Source organism: Anomaloglossus baeobatrachus, chromosome 4 (assembly GCF_048569485.1).
Source record: "Anomaloglossus baeobatrachus isolate aAnoBae1 chromosome 4, aAnoBae1.hap1, whole genome shotgun sequence".
NCBI classification, from domain to species: Eukaryota; Metazoa; Chordata; class Amphibia; order Anura; family Aromobatidae; genus Anomaloglossus; species Anomaloglossus baeobatrachus.
In genome coordinates, this window is record NC_134356.1 from 121430891 (window position 1) to 121455446 (window position 24556).

The following is a 24556-nucleotide window of genomic DNA, read 5'->3' on the forward strand; positions in this document are numbered from 1 at the left end:
GATGTTCTTATCTCGGTGCTCGGCGCAGGGTGTTTCTCCCTGGCCGGTTGCATCGTCTATGTTTCCTTCCTTCCTGCAATCTAGGTAGGAAAATGGGTTGTCGCTCAGTTCCCTTTAGGGACAAGTCTCAGCGCTATCTGTATTTTTTCAGAAACGACGACTTCCTCAGGTACGCACGTTCCTACGGGGAGTTTGTCTTCTCAGCACTCCGTACAAGCGGCCGTTAGAGCCCTGAGATCTGAACAAGGTTCTAATTGCTCTCCAGATGCCGCCTTTCGAGCCTTTGAAGGATGTCTCCCTTCCCGTTTTTCACGGGAAGTGGCCTTCTAGTAACGGTCTCGTCTCTTAGGAGAGTTTCCGAGCTAGCAACGCTCTCATACAAACTCCCTTCCTGGTCCTTCACCAGGACAGGGTAGTTCTGCGTCCGGTTCCGGAATTTCTCCCTAAGGTGGTATCCCATTTTCATATCAATCAGGATATCACCTCACCTTCTTTGTGTCCTCGTCCAGTCCATCAATTTCAGAAAGATTTGCATCTGTTGGTTCTGGTGAGAGCACTCAGGTTCTACTTCCCGCATGGCGCTCCTGCGCCACCCGGATGCACTCTTTGTCCTTGTCGCTGGTCGGCGTAAACAGTCGCAAGCTTCCAGATCCACCCTTGCTCGGGGGCTCGAGGAACCAATTCTTGAAACCTACAGTTCTACTGGGCTTCTGGTTCTCTCAAGGCCGAAGGCCCATTCTACCAGAGCCGTGGGTGCATCCTGGGCATTACGGCACCAGGCTACGGCTCAGCAGGTGTGTCAGGCACCCACCTGGTCGAGTCTACTTACTTTTACCAAGCATTATCAGATGCATACCTACGCTTCGGCAGACGCCAGCCTAGGTAGATAAGTCATTCAGGCGGCGGTTGGCCACCTGTAGGAGAGGGCCGTTTGACGGCCCTATCATGAGGTATTCTTTTACCCACCCAGGGATTGCTTTTGGACATCCCAATTGTCTGGGTCTCCCAATGGAGCGACAAAGAAGAAGGGAATTTTGTTTACTTACCGTAAATTCCTTTTCTTCTAGCTCCAATTGGGAGACCCAGCACCCGCCCTGTTTTCTCGGGGTTTTTCTGTTTTTTCGGGTACACATGTTGTTCATGTGGTATGGTTCAGTTCTCCGATGTTTCCTCGGATTGAATTGGTCTTTAAACCAGTTATTGGCTTTCCTCCTTCTTGCTTTGGCACTAAAACTGGTGAGCCAGTGATCCCACTGGGGGTGTATAGCCAGAAGGGGAGGGGCCTTACACTTTTAAGTGTAATACTTTGTGTGGCCTCCAGAGGCAATAGCTATACACCCAATTGTCTGGGTCTCCCAATTGGAGCTAGAAGAAAAGGAATTTACGGTAAGTAAACAAAATTCCCTTCTTTCATGGGACAACATTGAAGATATGACACCTTGATGCAATGTAAAGTAGTCAGTGTACAGCTTGTATAACAGTGTAAATTTGGTGCCCTCTAAATAACTCAATACACGGGCATTAATGTCTGAACCACTAGCAACAAAAGTGAGTACACCCCTAAGTGAAAGTGGCCAAATTGTGCCCAATTAGACATTTGCCATCCCTGGTGTCATGTGACTCATTAATGATACAAGGTTTCAGGTGTGAAGGGGGGGGGGGGCAGGTGTGTTAGATTTGGTGTTATCACTCACACACACTTTCATACTGGTCACTGGAAGATTAACCCCTTAACGACCGCGGGCCGTAAAATTACGTCCTAGCGGTCATAATGTTACTGCCCGCGGTCTGCCGGCGGCAGCATGCTGCGATCGGCGCACATCTCAGCTGATTTTCACAGCTGAGATGTGTGCCTGCTAGGCACGAGCAGAATCGTTATCTGCTCGTGCCGTTTTAACCCCTTAAATGGCGCTGTCAATATGTGATAGCGCCATTATAAGCGCGATCGCGGTAAACTTTTACTTACCGCCCGATACCGGAAGTCACGTGACGCGATCACGTGACTTCCGATAGTTGTCACGGTAGCACAGGGTCGTGTGATGACTCCTGTACTACACATGAATTGCTTTCACTTTCGCTGTGCCCGCGGCACAGCAAAAGATAAAGAGAGCGTATCTGCTGTTTACAGCTGTAGAGTTGTGATCAGCAGATACTGCAGAGCGATCGGATTGCTGATCGCAATAGCCCCCTAGGGGGACTAGTAAAATAAAAAAAAAGTTAAAAAAAAAAGTTTTAAAAAAATTAAAAAAAAACCTAAAAGTTCAAATCACCCCCCATTTGCCCCATTGAAAATTAAAAGGTTAAAAAAATAAAAAATATACACACATTTGGTATCGCCGCGTTCAGAAACGCCCAATCTATCAAAATATAAAATCAATTAATCTGATCAGTATACGGCGTAGCGGCAAAAAAATTCTCAAACACCAAAATGACGTTTTTTTGTCGCCCCAACTTTTTCGGTCAAACTTCCGATTTTTTTTTTTTTTTTTTTTTTTTTTTTTTTTTTTTTTTTTTACCCCTCATATAAAAGTAAACCTATACATGTTTGGTGTCTACGAACTCGCACTGACCTGTGGCATCACACCCACATATCAGTTTTACCATATAGTGAACACAGTGAATAAAATATCTCAAAAACAATAGTGCTATCGCACCTTTTTTTGCAATTTTTCTGCATTTGGATTTTTTTTGCCTTTTTCCAGTACACTATATGCTAAAACGTATGGTTTCATTTACAAGTACAGCTCGTTCTGCAAAAAATGAGCCCTCACATGACCCATATTGACTGAAAAATAAAAAATTTACGTCTCTCAGAAAAAGAATGGCGAAAAAAAAAACAAAGCGAAAAATCGGCCGGTCGTGAAGGGGTTAACATGGCTTCTCATGGTAAAGATTACTTTGAGGATCTGAAAAAAAAATGTTGTTCTACATAAAGATGGCCTAGGCTATAAGAAAATTGCCAACACCCTCAAACTTAGCTGCAGCATGGTGGCCAAGACAATGCAGTGGTTTAACAAAACAGGTTGCACTCAGAACAGGCCTCACCATGGTTGACCAAAGAAGTTAGAGTGCCCCATACTCAATGTCATATCCAGAGGTTGTCTTTTCATAATAGACTTATGAGTGTTGCCAGCATTGCTGCAGAGGTTAGAATGGTGGGGGTGTCAGCCTGTCAGTGCTCAGACCATATGCCATACATCGCACAATACATCAAATTTGTCTGCATCATATTCGTCTCAGAAGAAAGCCTCTTCAAAAGATGTCCAAGAAAGTCCTCACAGTTTGCTGAAGACAGGCAGACTAAGGGGTACTTTACACGCTGCGACATCGCTGCCGATATATCGTCGGGGTCACGTCGTTAGTGACGCACATCCGGCGCCGGTAGCGACATCGCAGCGTGTAAAACAAATTAGCGATGATCAACGAGCTCAAAAACGTGCAAAATCGTTGCTCATTGACACGTCGTTCATTTCCATAATATCGGTGCTGCTGCAGGTACGATGTTGTTTGTCGTTCCTGCAGCAGCACATATCGCTATGTGTGACGCCGCTGGAATGACAAACATCTCCTTACCTCCGTCCACCGGAAAAGGAGGAAGGAAGGAGGTGGGCGGCATGTTCCGGCCGCTCATTTCCGCCCCTCCTTTTCTATTGGGCGGCTGTTCAGTGACGCTGCTGTGACGTCGCTGCGACTCTAAACAAACCGCCCCCTTAGAATGGAGGCGGTTCACCGGTCACAGCGACGTCGCAGAGCAGGTATGTGCGTGTGACACTGCCGTAGCGATAATGTTCGCTACGGCAGTGATCACCACATATCGGCCGTGTGATGGGGGCGGGTGCAATCGCGCTCGACATTGCTAGCGATGTCGCAGCGTGTTAAGTACCCCTAAGGCTATGTGCGCACAGTGCGTTTTTCGCTGCGTTTTTGCGCGTTTTTCGGGTGCGTTTTTGGCCTCAAAACTGCAGGACTTTGCTTCCCCAGCAAAGTCTATGAGTTTTCATTTTTGCTGTCCGCACACATCTGTTTTTTTTTTTACCTGTGTTTTTGAGTTAAAAAAAAAAAAGGACATGTCAGTTCTTTCCTGCGTTTTTCTGCGTTTTCCCCCCATGCAATGCATTGGAAAAACGTAGCAAAACGCAGAGATCAAAACGCAGCAAAACGCAGCCAAAAACGCACCAAATCGCGGCAAAAACGCATGCGTTTTTTTATGCGTTTTTTCGACGCAGGTGCGTTTTTGTGCGTTTTTAGCGGCCAACAACGCAGCGTCAAAAAGACGCAGTGTGCGAACCTAGCCTTAGGCCATGGAGTGCTGGAACCATGTCCTGTGGTCTGATGAGACCAAGGTCAACTTATTTGGTTCAGGTGGTGTCAAGTGTGTGTGACAGCAAACAGGTGAGGAGTACAAAGAAAAGTGTGTCTTGCCTCCAGCCAAGCATGATGGTGGGAGTGTCATGGTTTGGAGCTGTATGGTGCTGCTGGTTGTGGTGAGCTACAGATCATTGAGGGAACCATGAGTGGCAACATGTTCTGTGGTATACTGAAGCAGAGAATGAGGCCTCCCTTCAGAAACTGGACCACAGGTCAGTATTCCAACATAACGACCCCAAATAAATCTCCAGGATGACCACTGTCTTACTAAAGAAACTAAGGGCAAAGGTGCTGGACTGGCCAAGCATGTCTCCAGACCTATAGCCTATTGAGCATCTGTGGAGCATCCTCAAAAGGAAGGTGAAGGAGGGCAAGGTCTCAAACATCCACCAGCTCCGTGATGTCATCATGGAGGAGTGAAGAGGATGCAGCCGCTCCTGTGAAGTTCTAGTGAACTCCATGTCCAAGAGAGTTAAGACAGAGCTTGAAAATAATGGTGGCCACACACAATAGTCAGTTTCGGCACAATTGGTCCATTTTCACTTAGAGGTGTACTCACATCTGTTGCTAGTGATTTAGACATTAATGGCTGTGTGTGGAGTTAATAAGAAGACACCAAATTTACACTGTCATGCAAGTTATACAATGACTACTTTACATTGTACAAAGTGTCATATCTTCAGTGTTGTCCATGTAAAGATATAATAAAATATTTACAAAAATGTGAGGGGTGTACTCATTTTTGTGATATACCGCACATGTTCAGTGCACCTTGCAATTCATTTTATTTACAACGAAAGACACCGCACCTTCCGCTATTGGTCATACATCAGAACAAGATGGGCAGTGCGGTGGAGGAGAATGATCAGTAATGGGACATGTCACCAGACGGTGCTCCCGGGAGATACATTTGTTTCACCCTTTCTGTTGGGTAAAAAGAAATGTCATGCAATGGGTAATAATTGTGGCGGCCGGTGTGATCTCCACCTCTGGTGCAATTTTCCGATTAGTAATGCACCTCATACACAGTATTGATAGGTGAAAACCACGGTTGTGCATGAATAAGTGACGACGCTCTGGATTACATTTATTTCAGAGGCAGAACACGGATATGCTTCCATATTACCCTGTGACACTGCTACACCCGGTAGGAGAAAACGGCAGAGGACCACCAGCAACCCGGACAACGTGAGGTAAGAGCCGGCAGCAGCTGTCCAGTCTATTACATTAGCTGTGGCATCCGTCCATAATCGGGCCAGAAGTGTAAAATACTCCATTCTTATTCCCGTTATCAATGAAGTTGTGTTCAGGATGGGCTCGCTGAAGAGAGGAGCCACATGGACGTTTAACTAGCCACGTAATAAGCTTGTGGCATTCCCCCAGGTCGTCTATTCCAGGATTTCCTCTTTGCGAATGATGGCCAGCGTTTACCCTGCGTTATACTATCATTCTCCAGAAACACACGTTTATCTCTGATTCGTGCAGTTATTCTCACTAGTTACACTGTTTACCTTCTCATGTACTTTCAGGTCTGTCCACAATGAGCTAGAGAAACACCGGTGAGTGACTTGATAATTTGGCATTTCTTTTCTTCCATCTTACTGTATGCACCCTTCTGCGCACCTGCGGGAGTGTATGGAGCTGGTGTTGGCTGGATATGGCACTAGCTGTGGTCAGAGACTCCTTAGATGCCACGGTCAGTCGTTACATGCCTCCGTTCCATTGGAGTGTACGGACAGGTTTGTCTGCCAGTCTCTGCCTGATGTGGCTCTGCCACTGCTGGGCACTCTAGCTCGGTGGCATTGATTCACTTTGAACCATCTGAAGTCTAGTCTGACCACTACTCCATTACATAATTTCCTCTGATCTGTGGGATGACCCCCATCAAACCTCCTGATCACTCCTATTCTAACACAGCTCCACCTTGGAGCATGCTGGAATTCCCCTTTAAAGGGAACCTGTCACCGTGATTTGTCCCTTTATGAGCTGCGGCCGCCACCAGTGAGCTCTTGTATACAGCATGGTATAATAGTGTATATAAGAGCCCAGGCCACTGTATAAAGTAAAAAACAGCTTTTATTATACTCGCCTGCGCCTGTGGGTCCGATGGGCATCGCTGCTCTTGAGTCCAGCGCCTCCTCTCTTCAGTCCATCGCCATCCTCCTTCTCAGTTCTGTGTGGATGACGCGTCCTCCTTCTTGCACACACAGCCCTCGATGGTGCTCCTGCACAAATGCACTTTCATGTGCCCTGCTGAGGGCAGCGCAAAGTACTGTAATGTACAAGTGCGGGGAAGGGTTAAAGCCGCATGTGCACTACAGTACTTAGCGCTGCCCTTAGCCGGGCAGATCAAAGTGCGGTTCCGCAAGAGCATCATCAAGGGCTGTGTGTGGATGATGTAGGACGCGTCATCTACACAGAGCTGGGCAGGAGGACACCGATGGATGGAGAAAAGGAGGCGCAGGACTGGAGAACAGCGACATCCATCGGACCGGACCCCTTGGTGAGTATAATAAAGGTGATTTTACATTATACAGAGTGGCCTGGGTTCTTATATACAGTATTCTATAATGCTGTATATAAGAGCTCACTGGTGGTGGCCGCAGCTTATAAGGGAAAACCTGGTGACCGGTTCCCTTTAACCCCTTGCCTCCACAGCCAATTTTCATGTTTGCACGATTCCCTCCTCTTCTTACAAGCTGTAACTTTTTTTTTTTTTTATTTATTTTTTATTTTTCAGTCATTATACAGATTGTTTTTTTTTGTTTTTTGTTTTTTTACACCACAAGTTTTAGTTTGGATTGACATAATTTATTTTACCATACAATGTACTGGGGAACGGGGAAATTATTCCAAGTAGGATGGAATGGCGAAAATAATGCAACTTCACCACTGTATTGTTTTGAGGGTGTTCATTGTATTGTTTTGAGGGTGTTCATTGTATACAGGAATCAAGGTTCTCCATGACTTTGTCACCATTTTCTGAGATTTGTTATGATTTTAGTTTTCCATCACAAGAACTGTGAGGAGCGACCGCCCGATGGCAACTGCTGGGGCATACAATATTTTTTTTAATTTATTTATTTTTTTGCGAGTTATCGTGATTGAAAAATCACAATTCTGGCATTTTTTCCTCTTCACATTTATTGCAATTGTTAATTAATATTAGATTTTTATAGGCCAACCTTTACAGATCCAGCTATATCAAATGTTTTGTTTTTTGTTTTTTTTATTTGTAATGGGGGAAAGTGGATAGTGATGGGCGAGCACCAACTAATCAGGAGCCTCGCCCGAATGTTTTGTTAAGATCGAGTTTGGGTTCTGATATAACGCGAACTTGTGTCCGAACGCCAAACTCGGGCTTTATAGTTAAGTGATGGGGTGGGGGGGCTGTAAAATAAAGAATATAGCTAATAATAAACATTGTCTTTATACTTGGAGATCCCGCGACGCGTCCTGCAAACTGTCTCCTGGCCGCTTCTGCTTTCGCGCCCGATCATTGCTGTGCCCCCGAGTGACCACCACTGAATAAAGGACCTTCCATCACATCATAGCCATGTGACCAGTTTGGTGTGAATGTTGTACAGACAGTGGCTTAGGCTGCTTTCACACCTCCGGTTTCTGCAATGCGGCACACTCCGGCACTTTGCAGGAAAATCGCAACCGGTTTTTTTTTTTTTTTCTGCCGGTTGCGTTTTTTCTGCATAGACTTTAATTTGTGCCGCAAGGCCTTGCGTTCCATCCGTTTTTTGCCGCATGCGGCAGATTTAGCCGATGCGGCGGCCAGATGGAAGGAACGTTGCCTAGCACGTTTTTTCGTGCGGCAAAAAAAAACGCATCGCGCCGCATTTGGCCGATGCGGCGCATTTTTCAATGCATGCCTATGGCGGCCGGATGCGGCGCGATGCGGCAAAAACCGCATCCGGCCGCCGGATGCGGTTTTTGCTACGGCGCATGCTCAGTAGCATGCCGCAAGCGGCAAAAACCGGACGGGCCGCATGGGAAAAACTTATGCAAAGGATGCGGTGTTTTCACCGCATCCGTTGCATAGCTTGCACAGCCGGATTGAGCCGCAGAGCTCAAGCCGGATGTGTGAAAGCAGCCTTACAGACTGGTCACATGGCTATGACGTCATGGAAGGTCCTGTTAAATGAACTTTGACGGTCACTGTGCGAGTGTCGCATTGCATCACCCGACACGGCGCACACTCTCCCGAGAGGAGCAGGTCGGCTACATGTATTTCCATGCAGCTGAAGCGCTCCTTTCCTGAGAGCATCAGGCCGTGCAAGTTGATGCAATGCGAGACGCAAGTGGTATCATCCCCTCACTGTCAGCCTGCTTCTCATTCTGTACAGTCAGATTAAGCAGAACCGACATGGCTCTCTCTGCATCTCACTCTGTATAGACTCTGTCTGTACAGAGTGATGAAGCAGAGATGACAATGCTCTACCTGTGGACTACGTTAGACTAAGGATTTTTTTTTTTTATAACAAAGATGGAGTCTCTAAATGTTTGTTTTTTTTAATTATTATTATTATTATTATTATTATTTCTAATAAAAAAACCTTTTGGACTTTTTTTTTTTTTTTTTTTTTTTAACTGTTTACTAGAAATTCATGGTAGCCATGTTTAATTTGGCGTGACACCATAAATTTCGGGCTTAGTACCACCTGAGAATAAAAAGCTGGTATTAACCCCTTTATTATTCATCGTGCCACTGCCACCAGGGTGTTGGACAAGCCAGGAAAATCGCATGGAAGTGGCGCTAAGAAACAATGCGCCATTTCCAGGGGCGGCTGCAGGGAATCCCAGCCCACAGCTGCCTGGTATTACCTGACTGGTGATCAAAATACGGTGGCAGCCCACACATTATTTTTTTTTTTTTAATGGTATTCACTGCACTGCTCGTCACTCGGCAGTCTTCGGCACAGTGATGTCACAGCCGTGTGACCAGTCTGTACAACATTCACACCAGGCTGGTCACATGGCTGGGGATGTCATGGAAGGTGCTTTAGGCAGTGGTGCTTACTGGGGGGCAAAGCAATAATCGTAAGCAGAAGCGGCCGGGAGACAGTCTGCAGGACGCGTTGCGGGACCTGTAAGCATGATCATAATGTTTTTTTAATAATGTGCCCCCCTTTTTTTTTTTTTTAAAACAGCCCCTAGAACTACACGAGCTTCCCAGAAAACTTTACTGTTCGGGTTTGCCCATCCCTAAAAGTGGGGTGAATTAAACTATTAGGGTATTTTTTTTTTTGTTTATTTGTTCGTTTATTTCAGCACTGTTGTGGTGCTTTAAATGTAAATACCCGGTCTTATACTCTCCTACCACCCTCCTCATCTGTTTCCAGTGTCACTCCCATCAGTCTCTTGGGATTTGTGACCTCCGGTGCAGTCCACCTCGATACAGCTCTATCACAGCCTCGCTCTAGCTCTCATAGAGGTGCATTTGGAGCTTGTGACTTATGACTTCCAGCCAGTCAGAGGTTACTGCGACAAGATGGCGCTGCGGAACCTTGCCTTGGAGGGGGGTTACAAAAACGCTGAATTTCAGGAAAGCAAAGTTTGATCAGCTTAGAGAAGACCTTCGCCAAATTGATTGGGACAATGTCCTCAAAAATGGGAGCACAGAAAATAAGTGGGAAATTTTTAAATCGGTATTAAACACCCACTGCGAGCGAGCCATGCCATACGGAAATAAAAGGGCTAGGAACAGGAGAAAACCAATGTGGCTAAATAAGGATGTAAAAGGGGCAATGAATAATAAGAAAGAGGCATTTAAAAAGCTAAAACAAGAAGGCAGCGAAGAAGCATTAAAAAGATATAGAGAAAAAAATAAAATGTGTAAAAAAAACAAATACATTTAGCAAAAGTAGAAACTGAGAGACTCATTGCTAAGGAAAGCAAAACAAATCCCAAACTATTCTTTAATTATATAAGCAGAAAAAAGATTAAAATTGATGGTGTTGGCCCTTTAAAGAATAATGAGGGTAAAATCATAGAAAGCGATGTGGGAAAAGCAAATGTTTTAAATACTTTTTTCTCAACTGTGTTCACACAGGAAAAGCATATGCCACGGGAAATGCAGAGTGACCATGTAAACGCTTCATTAAGTATGACCTGCCTAACCCAGGAAGAAGTGCAGAACCGACTTAGTAACATTAAAATTGACAAATCACCAGGCCCTGATGGCATTCACCCTCTGGTATTAAGGGAGTTAAGTAATGTGATAGACAGGCCTCTATTCCTTATATTTAAAGACTCTATAGAAACCGGGTCTGTTCCACTGGATTAGCGGCTAGCAAACGTGGTACCAATATTCAAAAAAGGGTGTAAAAGGGAACCTGGAAACTATAGGCCGGTAAGCTTAACATCTGTTGTGGGTAAAGAAGGGAATTTTGTTTACTTACCGTAAATTCCTTTTCTTCTAGCTGTTTCTCCTTCCCATGTGCATAACCTTACACTTATCTGTGTTAAACCTCATTTGCCATTTTTCAGCCCAATTCTCCAATTTACTCAAATCCATCTGTAGTTGCAAACTGTCCTCCTTTGTGTTAACTACCTTACATAGTTTTGTATCATCTGCAAATACTGATATTTTATTCTGTAAACCATCCACCAGATCATTAATAAATATATTAAATAGTAGGGGGCCCAATACAGACCCCTGTGGTACCCCACTAGTAACCCTGGCCCAATCTGAGTGTGCGCCATTAATAACCACTCTTTGTTTTCTACCACTAAGCCAGCTACCTACCCATCTACACACATTTTCCCCGAGCCCAAGCTCTCATTTTATTTAGCAGTCTTATGTGGGACAGTGTCAAATGCTTTACCGAAGTCGAGATAAATGACATCCAATGATTCTCCTCGGTCCATGTGAGAGCTTACATCCTCATAGAAGCTGATCAGGTTAGTTTGACAGGAGCGATCCTTCATAAATCCATGTTGATATGGAGTTAAACAATTATTAACATTGAGACATTCCATAATAGTATCCCTTAAAAACCCTTCAAACATTTTTGTCGCTCCATTGGGAGACCCAGACAATTGGGTGTATAGCTTCTGCCTCCGGAGGCCACACAAAGTATTACACTTTAAAAAGTGTAACCCCTCCCCTCTGCCTATACACCCTCCCGTGGACCACGGGCTCCTCAGTTTTGGTGCAAAAGCAGGAAGGAGGAAACTTATAAATTGGTCTAGGGTAAATTCAATCCGAAGGATGTTCGGAGAACTGAAGACCATGAACCAAAAGAACAACCAGCCCAAAGGGCACAGGGGCGGGTGCTGGGTCTCCCAATAGGAGCTAGAAGAAAAGGAATTTACGGTAAGTAAACAAAATTCCCTTCTTCTTTGTCGCTCCATTGGGAGACCCAGACAATTGGGACGTCCAAGAGCAGTCCCTGGGTGGGTAAAAGAATACCTCAATAAAAAGAGCAGAAAACGGCCCCCTCTTACAGGTGGACAACCGCCGTCTGAAGGACTCGCCTACCTAGACTGGCGTCTGCTGAAGCATAGATATGCACTTGATAGTGCTTCGTGAAAGTGTGCAGACTAGACCACATAGCTGCCTGACACACCTGCTGAACCGTTGCCCGGTGCCGCAGTGCCCAGGACGCACCTACAGCTCTGGTAGAATGGCCTTTCAGCCCTGAAGGGAGCGGAAGCCCCGAAAAACTGTAGGCCTCGAGAATCTGTTCCTTGATCCACCGAGCCCAGGTCGACTTGGAGGCCTGAAAGTCCATACGCTGGCCAGCGACAAGGACAAAAAAGCGCATCTGAACGGCGCAGGGGCGCCGTGCGAGACACGTAGAACCGGAGTGCTCTCACTAGATCCAAAGAGTGCAAAACCTTTTCACACTGGTGAATTGGATTAGGGCAACAGGAAGGCAAGGAGATATCCTGATTTAGATGAAAAGGAGATACCACCTTAGAGAGAAATTCCGGGACAGGACGAAGAACCACCTTATCCTGGTGGAAAACCAGGAAGGGAGCCTTGCATGACAGCGCTGCAAGCTCAGACACTCTCTGAAGAGATGTGACTGTCACCAGGAAGGCCACCTTCTGCGAAAGACGGGAGAGGGGAAAGCCGTTATCAGCGCACCAGACTTGCCAAGACCTGTAATAGATCTTGGCGGACGTTGGCTTCCTGGCTTGTCTCATGGTGGCAATGACATCCTAAGATAACCCTGAAGACTCTAGCAGTCAGGGACCAATGGCCACGTAGTCAAGTTGAGGGCCACAGAATTCAGATGGAAAAAACGGGCCTTGTGACAGCAAGTCTGGGCGGTCTGGAAGTGCCCACGGTTGACCCACCGTGAGATGCCACAGATCCGGATACCACGACCGTCTCGGCCAGTACTGGAGCGACGAGAATGGCGTGACGGCAGTCGGACCTGATCCTGCGTAGTACCCTGGGCAGCATCGCCAGAGGGGGAAACACATAAGGCAGTCGAAACTGCGACCAATCCTGGACTAAAGCGTCCGCTGCCAGAGGTCTGTGATCCTGAGACCGTGCCATGAAGGCCGGGACCTTGAGAGATCGACGTCCTGCGTTCCCCAGCGGCGATGGATCTCTCGAAGCACTTCTGGGTGCAGAGACCATTCCCCCGCGTCCATGCCCTGACGACTGAAAAAATCTGCTTCCCAGTTTTCTACGCCCGGGATGTGAACTGCGGAGATGGTGGAGCCTGTGGTTTCCACCCACTGCAGAATCCGCCAGACTTCCTGGAAGGCTTGACGACTGCGAGTGCCGCCTTGGTTCGCGAACGGCACTGCCTCCATAGCTGCAACCATCTTCCCCAGGAAGTGCATGAGGCGCCTTAAGGGGTGTGACTGACTCCGAAGAAGTGATTGCACCCCCGCCTTCAAAGAAAGCTGTTTGTCCCTGGAGAGTCGCCAGAGCGACGGCAAGGCTTTGTTGACACGCCACCTGAGAAGGGGCCCAGAGGTTCTGAAGAAACGAGCCGCAGGACGAGAACTGAACTCTATCCTGTAACCATGAGACAGAATGTCTCTCACCCATCGGTCTTGAACTTGTGGCCACCAGGCGCCGCCAAAGCGGGAGAGCCTGCCACCGACCGAGGATGCAGCTAGGGGAGGCCGAGAATCATGAGGAGGCCGTTTTGGAGGCAGTGCCCCCTGCCGCCTTTTGGGGTCGTGACGTGGGCCGTCACGCATATGAGTTCCTCTGGCCTTTCTCCGGCCTGTTGGACGAAGAAGAATATGGCTTGGCGGAGGGACGAAAGGACCGAAACCTCGATTGGATTTTTCTTTGCTGAGGTCTCTTAGGTTTGGACTGGGGTAAGGAGGAGTCCTTTCCCTTGGATTCCTTAATAATATCATCCAATCGTTCGCCAAATAAACGGTCGCCAGAAAAAGGCAAACCAGTTAAGAACCTCTTTGAAGCTGAGTCTGGTTCCCATTCGCGCAGCCACATGGCCCTGCGAACTGCCACGGAGTTAGCATATGCTACAGCCGTGCGGCTAGTGGAGTCCAGGACGGCGTTCATGGCGCAGGACGAAAAGGCTGATGCCCGAGAGTCAAAGACGGAACATGCGGATCAAAATTCCATGTGACAGCATTAAACTCCTTCAGACAAGCCGAGATTGCTTGGAGAGCCCACACGGCTGCAAAGGCCGGGGCGAAAGACGTGCCCGTGGCCTCATAGATGGACTTCACCAAGAGCTCTATCTGTCTGTCAGTGGCATCCTTCAGGGACGAGCCATTTGCAACAGACCCAACGGACCTAGCAGCCAATTTGGAGACTGGAGGATCCATCTTGGGAGAATGAGCCCAACCCTTAACGACTTCAGATGGAAAGGGGTAACGCGTGTCAGTGTGACGTTTAACCCAGCGCTTGTCCGGGACCGCTCCGGGTTTCTGGACAGCATCCCTGAAGTTAGAGTGATCAAAAAAACGTATTGTGTGTACGTTTGGGGAACCGAAACTGGTGTTTCTCCTGCTGAGAAGCCGACTCCTCTACAGGAGGAGGCGGAGGAGAGCGATCCAGCACCTGGTTGGTGGATGAGATAAGATCATTTACTAAGATCATTTACTAAGGTGTCCCCCTCAGGAGTATCAAGGTTAAGGGTGACGTCAGGGCCAGAGCCCTGAGCTCCCCCGTCCGCCTCGTCTTCCTGAGAGTCCTCAAGCTGGGATCCCTAGCAGCGTGAGGAAGTCGGGGAAGAGTCCCAGCGAGACCGCTTAGCCGGTCTTGGACTGCGGTCCGGGCAGGAGTCCTCCGCCTGAGACCTAGGGCTCAACCTGGGAGTGCGCTGCGGCGCTAACCAAGCGGGGCCTGGATGAGATAAGCTAACAGGGCCAGGACCTGTGAAAGGTCCGGTCTGGACTGCAATGCCTCAAGGAGCTTAGAAGACCATTTGTTCATATGAAAATGACTGAGGGCCAACACCGGTGACTCTGTCCCTGCAGCCTGCTCAGGGGGAGCAGGGGGGTCTTCATGATTTGAGGGGCCCACCAGTGCCCGAGGCTCCGGCTGAGCAAGCGAGGCAGGAGTCGAGCATTGCTCACAGTGAGGGTAGGTGGATCCCGCAGGTAACATAGCCCCACAAGAGGTACAGACCGCGAGAAAAACCTGTGCCTTAGTAGCTTTGCTCCTTGGGACGACATGCTGTTGTCTCCTAGGAGAGTGACCACTGAAGGTAAATGTGAATATACAGTCTGTCCGAACAGAAATATATATAATATATACATATGTATCCGGCACCCTAGGGGGACCAGCACCCCACCGGCAGAATGCCAGAAAATAGCCGCCGGAGCTCTCAGGGGAGGAGGGGGCCGAGGGCGGCGCCAGCAAAGAGCGGGAGTCTGGGTTCCCCACAGTGGTCAGTGAGGGGGGAGGAAGACATGCAGGATGTTCCAGCCCTCACATCAGACGTCGGTAATCCCGCCCTTACCCCTGACAGGCAGGCCCGGGGGCGGGATTTTCGCGACTAGGCCGTGGTGAAGCCGGGGACTAAATTTGAGGCCGTGCCCGACCAGCAGGCCCGGTCGGCGCGGAAGTCCACCTGCCTCCTCAGTTTTACAACTACCGCGGCTTCCGGGAGAAGGTGCGCTCCCTGTACAGTCCCCAATGGGGACACAGAGTACCTTTTAAGTAGCAGGGCCCGGTCCCTGGGGTTGAAAAGGCTCCGGTCCGGCAGGTTCCACCAGGGGCTGCGGATGGAGCACGGTCCCAGTAAATGGATGACCGCTCAGGATCCCACTTCTCCCAGAGCCGCATAAGGGATGGTGAAGGAGGTGGCATGTGGCTCCAGCCTTTGTACCCGCAATGGGTACCTCAACCTTAACAACACCGCCGACATAGTGGGGTGAGAAGGGAGCATGCCGGGGACCCCGTGGGGGTCCTCTTTTCTTCCAACCGACAACTAAGTTATGAGAATGCATGAGTGGATGTGTGCCTCCTTCCACACAAAGCATAAAACTGAGGAGCCCGTGGTCCACGGGAGGGTGTATAGGCAGAGGGGAGGGGTTACACTTTTTAAAGTGTAATACTTTGTGTGGCCTCCGGAGGCAGAAGCTATACACCCAATTGTCTGGGTCCCCCAATGGAGCGACAAAAATGTTTGAAGGGTTTTTAAGGGATACTATTATGGAATGTCTCAATGTTAATAATTGTTTAACTCCATATCAACATGGATTTATGAAGGATCGCTCCTGTCAAACTAACCTGATCAGCTTCTATGAGGATGTAAGCTCTCACATGGACCGAGGAGAATCATTGGATGTCATTTATCTCGACTTCGGTAAAGCATTTGACACTGTCCCACATAAGACTGCTAAATAAAATGAGAGCTTGGGCTCGGGCAAAATGTGTGTAGATGGGTAGGTAGCTGGCTTAGTGGTAGAAAACAAAGAGTGGTTATTAATGGCGCACACTCAGATTGGGCCAGGGTTACTAGTGGGGTACCACAGGGGTCTGTATTGGGCCCCCTACTATTTAATATATTTATTAATGATCTGGTGGATGGTTTACAGAATAAAATATCAGTATTTGCAGATGATACAAAACTATGTAAGGTAGTTAACACAAAGGAGGACAGTTTGCAACTACAGATGGATTTGAGTAAATTGGAGAATTGGGCTGAAAAATGGCAAATGAGGTTTAACACAGATAAGTGTAAGGTTATGCACATGGGAAGGAGAAACAGATGCTACGATTACCTACTAAATGGGAAACTGCTGGGGAAATCAGACATGGAAAAAGACTTAGGCATATTAGTCAATAAGAAGCTAAATTGGAGTGCCCAGTGTCAGGCAGCAGCCACCAAAGCAAATAGGGTGATGGGATGCATTAGAAGAGGCACGAGATGAAAACATCATTTTCCCTCTGTACAAATCACTCGTCAGACCACACGTGGAGTATTGTGTGCAATTTTGGGCACCGGTGCTCAAGAAAGACATTACTGAACTTGAAAGGGTTCAGAGGCGGGCTACTAAAATAATAAGTGGAGTGGGTGCATTACAATACACGGAAAGGTTATCAAAATTAGGTCTATTTACTCTAGAAAAGAGAAGACTTAGGGGAGACCTAATAAATATGTACAAATATATCAGAGGGCCATATAGAGATCTCTCCCATGATCTGTTTGTACCAAGGACTGTAACAAGAACAAGGGGGCATTCTCTTCGATTGGAGGAAAGAAAATTCCTACATCAGCATAGAAGAGGGTTCTTCACGGTAAGAGCAGTGAGGCTCTGGAACTCTCTTCCTGGGGAAGTGGTGATGGCCAACTCACTGAATGAATTTAAGAGAGGAATGGATGCTTTTCTTGATAGCAAAAGTATAGAAGGTTATAAATAGCATAATCTTACAGGTAGATAGAAGAGCGACCAAGATTATTAGAGGAATGGGTGGGCTGCAATACCAAGACAGGTTATTAAACTTGGGGTTATTTAGTTTGGAAAACAAAGGCTTAGGGGGGGATCTAATCACAATGTATAAACATATGAGGGGACAGTACAGAGACCTTTCCAAAGATCTCTTTACACCTAGGCCTGCGACTGGAACACGGGAGCATCCGCTACGTCTCGAGGAAAGAAGGTTTAATCATAACCACAGACGAGGATTCTTTACTGTACGAGCAGTGAGACTATGGAACTCTCTGCCGCATGTTGTTGTAATGAGTGATTCACTACTAACATTTAAACAGAGCCTGGACGCCTTTCTTGAAAAATATATTACCAGTTATGTATATTAGATTTTATGACAGGGTGTTGATCCAGGGAAGTAGTCTGATTGCCGTATGTGGAGTCAGGAAGGAATTTTTTTCCCCATTGGAGCTTATTTGACACATTTGGGTTTTTTTTGCCTTCCTCTGGATCAACATGTTAGGCTACGGGTGAACTAGATGGACTTAGAGTCTCCCTTCAACCTTAAAAACTATGAAACTATGGAACCAGAGCGGTGCTGAAAAAGGATTAACATGGCCAGAAGGTGAATATACCATCAGGGACAGGGTAGTGAAGTGCTCTTAATTTTTTTTTTTTTTTTAATTTATACTGCATTCTATATTTCTTAGTCACCTTAGGGGACTTGCAGCTGTGATCATCTGATCGCTTGTACTATACATAGCAGTGCTGAGGCACTGGTATGTATAGCTAAAATCACAGTCTCCTATGAACGCTAGCTTTCACAGGAGAATCCTAATGACAGGCTTAGCATGGTGGTCATCTTCAGCTGTCATAGCAACCCACCAGTGCCCCACAATTATCATAGGTGCACAAATAGGCATGTGGAATGATGCGTCCCCATGCTGGCACATATTAAATGCTTCTGTCATAGATTGACAACGGCAATTTCTATGTTAACCACTGTAGATGGCGCTCCACTCCACCCGCAGCTGTTAGATTCTGTGACGCCGGGTGTTTACGTCCCGGCTCCAAAGAGGCTCACCGCCCATGATCGGAAGTCGCCCACACTTCCAGTCTTGAGCAAAACTCAGAAGCCGGGTGTATTAGGTGTGAAGTGGGCAGGGATTATAGATGTGTATCCAGAACTGCTCGTGGTTCTGGGTGCACTTGGGACCTGATGGGTTCCCTTTTAATGACCACCGAGACGCCTTTTTAGTGGTTGTCATTTAAGGGCCTTATTCCCCAGTGCTGTTTTTTACCGGTTGACAGTTGTGTATTACAGCTGCCACCCACGTTTGGGGCCGATTTACAACAGTTTTTCAGGAGTTAATCATGACTGCGCTATCTAATAGATTGAAATGGTGTTAAAAGATCCCCTTTGACAAGATTGGCACCCCGCGATTATATTCGCAGGTGCCAAACATTCCCATGGTACTTGGAATTCATCTGATGACCCCAGGAAACGGTGGCCTGTTAGATCCTGCTATGAGCAGGTCCCATATTATGCAGTGTAATAGTACTGCAATACAGGAAACCAGCGAGAAAAGAGAAAAATATGTCCCTCAGTGGGTCTAAGTTAAAAAAAAAAAAAAAAAAATCTGTAACAAACGCACAAAAATGACGAAAAGCAGCTTCGCCACTGAAAACGCAGCTTGTGTTTAAACAAAGAAATCTAGACATTGGTTGCACTCATCCAGAACCACCCGATCTATAAATCTCACTTTATTCCGTACAGTGAATGCCAGAAAGGAAATTAAAAACACTCCAAAAATGTCTCCATCATCATCACACAAAAAAGTAATAAAAATCGAATCCATCAAAAAGTTGGATGTAAAAAAAAAAGTGGTAGAAATCAAAACGCTAACTCGCCCCGCAAAAGATATATTCATTATATCAATATGTTCATTCTGCATCTTAAAAATCTGAATAAAAAGCAATAAATAAAATGTTACCAAATAAATCTCCCAACTTGTCGCTCTAAAAATAAGCCCTTATTACAGCCCTCTCCTCCGACAAATAAGTAACAGAATATTGTGACGGAGAAACTGTTTATTATGAAAAAGCATTTTTACAGTCATAGAACTAGAACATAACCCCACAAAACTATTAACCTGGGATCGCGGTCATTGCACCGACACGCAGAATAAATCCCTCCTATCACTAATAATGCATGGTGACCTGCGCAAACATAAGAATTAGTGTTGTACTCTGTTTTTTCTACCTCCCAAAAATTGGGACAAGTCTTGGCACATTTATCCTGCGCTCTTCACTGAACGCTCACGTCGGGGTTTCCCTGGAGATTTCAAAAACCGATTTAGACAAAACCCCAAATGGAACCACTCTCTATATTAGACTCCGTCTGGTCTGTGCTCCAGTGGTGTCCCATCATTTTAGGAGTCTTTTTAAGCACACAAATGTGGACGACCACAGCTCTGTGCACGTCTGAAAAGATGGATCCCATCGGAAGAGACGCCAAATGGTGTCCAAAGTGTCTCCATATGACTCATTGATTCCATCGGACTTTCATCTGAATCACATTGTGAGACTTTTGCACAAAAATTCAGACGTAAGTGCTCAGCACAAAACAGAAGAATGTGATCCCAGCCTCATACTGAAAAACATAAAAAAAAATTATGTACCCCAAAATGTTACCAATAAAACCCCTAACTTATCCTGCACAAACCAGCCCCCACTCGGGTCCATCATCTCACTAGTTGACTTTGTGGAACTTTCTCCCTACTGCATCTCTGGATCTCAGCCACAGTGATCTTGGGGTTCTTCTTTACCCCCCCCTCACCAAGGCTCTTCTCCCACTATTGCTCAGTGTGGCTGGACGGCCCGGTCTAGGAAGAGTTCTGGTGGTCCCAAACTTCTTCCATTTAAAGATTATGGAGGCCACTATGCTCTTAGGAACCTTGAGTACTGCAGAAATTCTTTCTTCAGCGCTCTATTGGGAGACCCAGACGATTGGGGTATAGCTACTGCCCTCTGGAGGCCACACAAAGCACTACATTAAAAGTGCAAGGCCCCTCCCCCTCTGGCTATACCCCCCCGTGGTATCACGGGTTCTCCAGTTTTAGCTTTGTGTGCGAAGGAGGTCAGACATTCCATGCATAGCTCCACAGATTTTAGTCAGCAGTAGCTGCTGACTGTTTCGGATGGAAGAAAAGAGGACACATATAGTGTCCCCAGCATGCTCCCTTCTCACCCCTGGATGGTGTTGTAAGGTTGAGGTACCTATTGCTGGTACAGGGCTGGAGCCTGACATGCTGTTTTCCTTCCACATCCCCTGGTAGGGCTCTGTGGAAGTGGGATCCTGCCGGCCTCTCAGCTCTGATGCCGGGCTCCATCCACAGACCCATTAGAACCTGATGGATTCGGAGCAGGAGTACGATCAGGGACAGGCCCTGCATCATACAGGTACTCCGTGTCCCCGGCAGGCACAGACACACTCCGGGCTGGCTGGGTGTTGTAGTGCGCCGGGGACCGCAACGTGGAGTTGGTGTCCCTACAGATTACTGGGGGACTTTTTTGTGTATGGGAACGCAGCGCCGACCCCCTCTGGACCGGGCGGCGCTGCTGTGACTTGTGGTGCGCCGGGGATCCGCCGTCCGCGCTTTTACGGCGGCGGCGGTTATAAATTTAGTCCCCGGCTTTTTGGGCCTAGGACGCCGGCAGCTCCGATTCGTTCCCGCCCCCACCCTGTCATTCAGGGTAGGGGAGAGACGCTGTTCGCTAGCAGCGACGAGGGCTGGAGCCTGATTTACATGCTCCAGCCCTCTCACTTGGCACAGAGGGAAGCAGGCTTCCCGCTCTTGGCCAGGAACGCCCAGGGCCCGCCCCCCCTTCTTCTCTCGAGACGCCGGCAGCCATTACATGCATGCCTGGCTGGAGGAAGGACGCAAGGCTCTGGGAGACCTGGACTAGGGGCTATCTGGCGACCACACACCCGCTTTTTAAGCGGGCGGTAAGCGATTTTTCTGTGCTGGTCCCTCTAGTGCCTCACTGTGTATCAGTGTACTGGGTACAGATATATAGATATTGTATTTCTTGCACTGTGAGGTGCGCTTCTGGCTGCATATCCCAGATCGCTCTGTGGAAGCAGCAACATGTCATCCTCAAAACGCAAGGCGGCCAAGGCAAAAAGGGCTGTGTACACTGCGTGTGCTGCATGTGGGGCTAATCTACCAGCAGGCTCCGATGACCCCCATTGTGTGCAATGCTCCGACCCGGTGCTGCTTCGCCAGCCGGAGTCAGGAGAGGTAGCGACCCAGGCTGAGACGCTTGTAAGTTCTGCCCCGGTGACAGGGACAGACTTTGCAGTTTTTGCTGATAGTATGTCTGTCTCTATGGCAAAAATACTTGAAACCTTGCAATCTATGCATGGGGCTCAGTCTCTGGGCACGGCGAGGCCTCTGTCCTCAGGTCCCCCTTACTTGGAATGTATCCAGCCCACAGGGGGGTCCCCGGCTTCACAGGCCGAGGATTATGACTCAGATGATGGCCCCAGCCACCCTAAGCGAGCTCGCTGGGAAAGACCCTCGACGTCTTCACACTGCTCAGGGTCTCAGCACAATCAGTCTCCCTGTGATGTGTCTGATGAGAGTGATCAGGAATCCACTCCTGGAACCCCTCTCAACCTGGATACCCCGGATGGGGATGCCATGGTAAACGACCTTATCTCAGCCATCAATAGGATGTTGGATATTTCTCCCCCAGCCCCTTCAGCAGAAGAGGCGGCTGCGGAGCAGGAGAAGTTTCGTTTCCTTTATCCCAAGCGTAAATTGAGTGCTTTGTTAGATCACTCTGACTTCAGAGAATCAATCCAGAAGCACGACGCTCACCCAGAAAGGCGTTTCTCTAAACGATCTAAAGATACGCGTTTCCCTTTCCCTCCTGAGGTGGTCAAGCGCTGGACACAGTGTCCAAAGGTAGACCCCCCGATTTCCAAACTTGCAGCTAGATCCATAGTTGCAGTGGAGGATGGCGCTTCACTTAAAGATGCCAATGACAGACAGATGGACCTTTGGTTAAAATCTGTCTATGAAGCTATCGGCGCGTCGTTTGCTCCGGCATTCGCAGCCGTATGGGCACTCCAGGCTATTTCAGCTGGCTTAGCAAAAGTGGATGCTATCATGCATCCAGCAGTGCCGCAAGTGGCGCACCTTACCACGCAGATGTCGGCGTTTGCGTCTTACGCTATCAATGCGGTCCTAGAATCTACCAGTCGCACCTCAATGGCGTCCGCCAATTCGGTAGTTTTGCGCAGAGCCTTGTGGTTAAAGGACTGGAAAGCAGATGCTGGTTCCAAAAAATGTTTAACCAGTTTGCCTTTGTCTAGAGAGAGACTGTTTGGCGAGCCATTGGTTGACATCATTAAGCAGTCCAAGGGTAAAGACTCCTCTTTACCACAACCCAGAACATCCAAACCTCAGCAGAAAAAGTGGCAGCAGAGGTTTCAGTCCTTTCGAGGTTCGGGCAAGACACCATTTACCTCGTCCAAAGGGACTCAGAGGACGCAAAGAAACTCAGATTCGTGGCGGACTCACACACGCCCCAAGAAAGCAAATGGAGGTACCGCTTCCAAAGCGGCTACCTCATGACTTCCAGCCCCCCCCCTCCGCATCGCCGGTCGGGGGCAGGCTCTCCCGCTTTTCCGGCATTTGGATGTCACAGGTCAAAGACCGGTGGGTGACGGACATTTTGTCTCGCGGGTACAGAATCGAGTTCAATTCTCGTCCTCCAGCTCGGTTCTTCAGAACCTCCCCACATCCAGACCGAGCAGATGCTCTGCTGCAGGCGGTGGATTCCCTAAAAGCGGAAGGAGTGGTGATCCCAGTCCCTCCTCAGGAACAAGGGCAAGGGTTTTACTCCAATCTCTTTGTGGTTCCAAAAAAGGACGGCTCGTTCCGTCCTGTTCTGGACCTAAAACGGCTCAACAAACATGTGCACGCCAGGAGGTTCCGGATGGAAACCCTCCGCTCTGTCATTGCCTCAATGTCCAGAGGAGACTTCCTTGCCTCAATAGACATCAAAGATGCTTATCTCCACGTGCCAATTGCTACAGAACATCAACGTTTTCTACGTTTTGTGATAGGAGACGACCATTTTCAGTTCGTAGCTCTGCCATTTGGTCTGGCGACAGCCCCACGGGTCTTCACCAAGGTCATGGCGGCGGTGGTAGCAGTCTTGCACTCTCAGGGACACTCGGTGATCCCTTACCTAGACGACTTATTGGTCAAAGCTCCCTCTCAGGAGGCATGTCAGCACAGCCTGAATGCTACGCTGGAGACTCTACAGTCTTTCGGATGGATCATCAACTTTCCAAAGTCGATCCTATCACCGACTCAGTCACTAACGTATCTTGGCATGGAGTTTCATACTCTAGCAGCGATAGTGAAGCTGCCGCTGAACAAGCAGCGGTCACTACAGACAGGGGTGCAATCTCTCCTGCAGGGCCAGTTGCATCCCTTGCGGCGTCTCATGCATTTCCTAGGGAAGATGGTGGCAGCCATGGAAGCAGTTCCCTTTGCGCAGTTTCATCTGCGCCCACTTCAATGGGACATTCTCCGCCAATGGGACGGGAAGTCAACGTCCCTGGACAGGAAAGTCTCGCTTTCCCAGACGGCCAAGGACTCTCTACAATGGTGGCTCCTTCCCACCTCATTATCTCAGGGAAGATCCTTCCTGCCCCCATCCTGGGCAGTAGTTACGACAGATGCGAGTCTGTCGGGGTGGGGAGCAGTGTTTCTCCACCACAGGGCTCAGGGGACGTGGACTCCGCAGGAGTCCACCCTTCAGATCAATGTTCTGGAAATCAGAGCAGTGTATCTTGCCCTACTAGCCTTCCAGCAGTGGCTGGAAGGAAAGCAGATCCGAATCCAATCGGACAACTCCACAGCGGTGGCATACATCAACCACCAAGGAGGGACGCGCAGTCGGCAAGCCTTCCAAGAAGTCCGGCGCATTCTAATGTGGGTGGAGGACAGAGCATCCACCATATCCGCGGTTCACATCCCAGGCGTAGAAAACTGGGAAGCAGACTTCCTCAGTCGCCAGGGCATGGACGCAGGGGAATGGTCCCTTCACCCGGACGTGTTTCAGGAAATCTGTCGCCGCTGGGGAGTGCCGGATGTCGACCTAATGGCATCCCGGCACAACAACAAGGTCCCGGCATTCATGGCGAGGTCGCGCGATCAAAGAGCTCTGGCGGCAGACGCCTTGGTTCAAGATTGGTCGCAGTTTCAGCTCCCTTACGTGTTTCCGCCTCTGGCGCTCTTGCCCAGAGTGCTACGCAAGATCAGATCCGAGT

The 24556-nt window shown here is 48.2% G+C and overlaps 1 protein-coding gene across 1 annotated transcript in view; it reads left to right on the forward strand.

Moving 5' to 3' along the window:
• MXD3 (MAX dimerization protein 3) overlaps positions 1-24556 on the forward strand; it is a 41263-nt gene that overhangs the window by 9901 nt on the left and 6806 nt on the right. Inside the window, exons 2-3 of the mRNA XM_075342320.1 lie at positions 5465-5561; positions 5898-5927. Coding sequence (XP_075198435.1) covers positions 5465-5561; positions 5898-5927 — 127 coding nt within the window. The remainder of the gene's footprint in view (positions 1-5464; positions 5562-5897; positions 5928-24556) is intronic.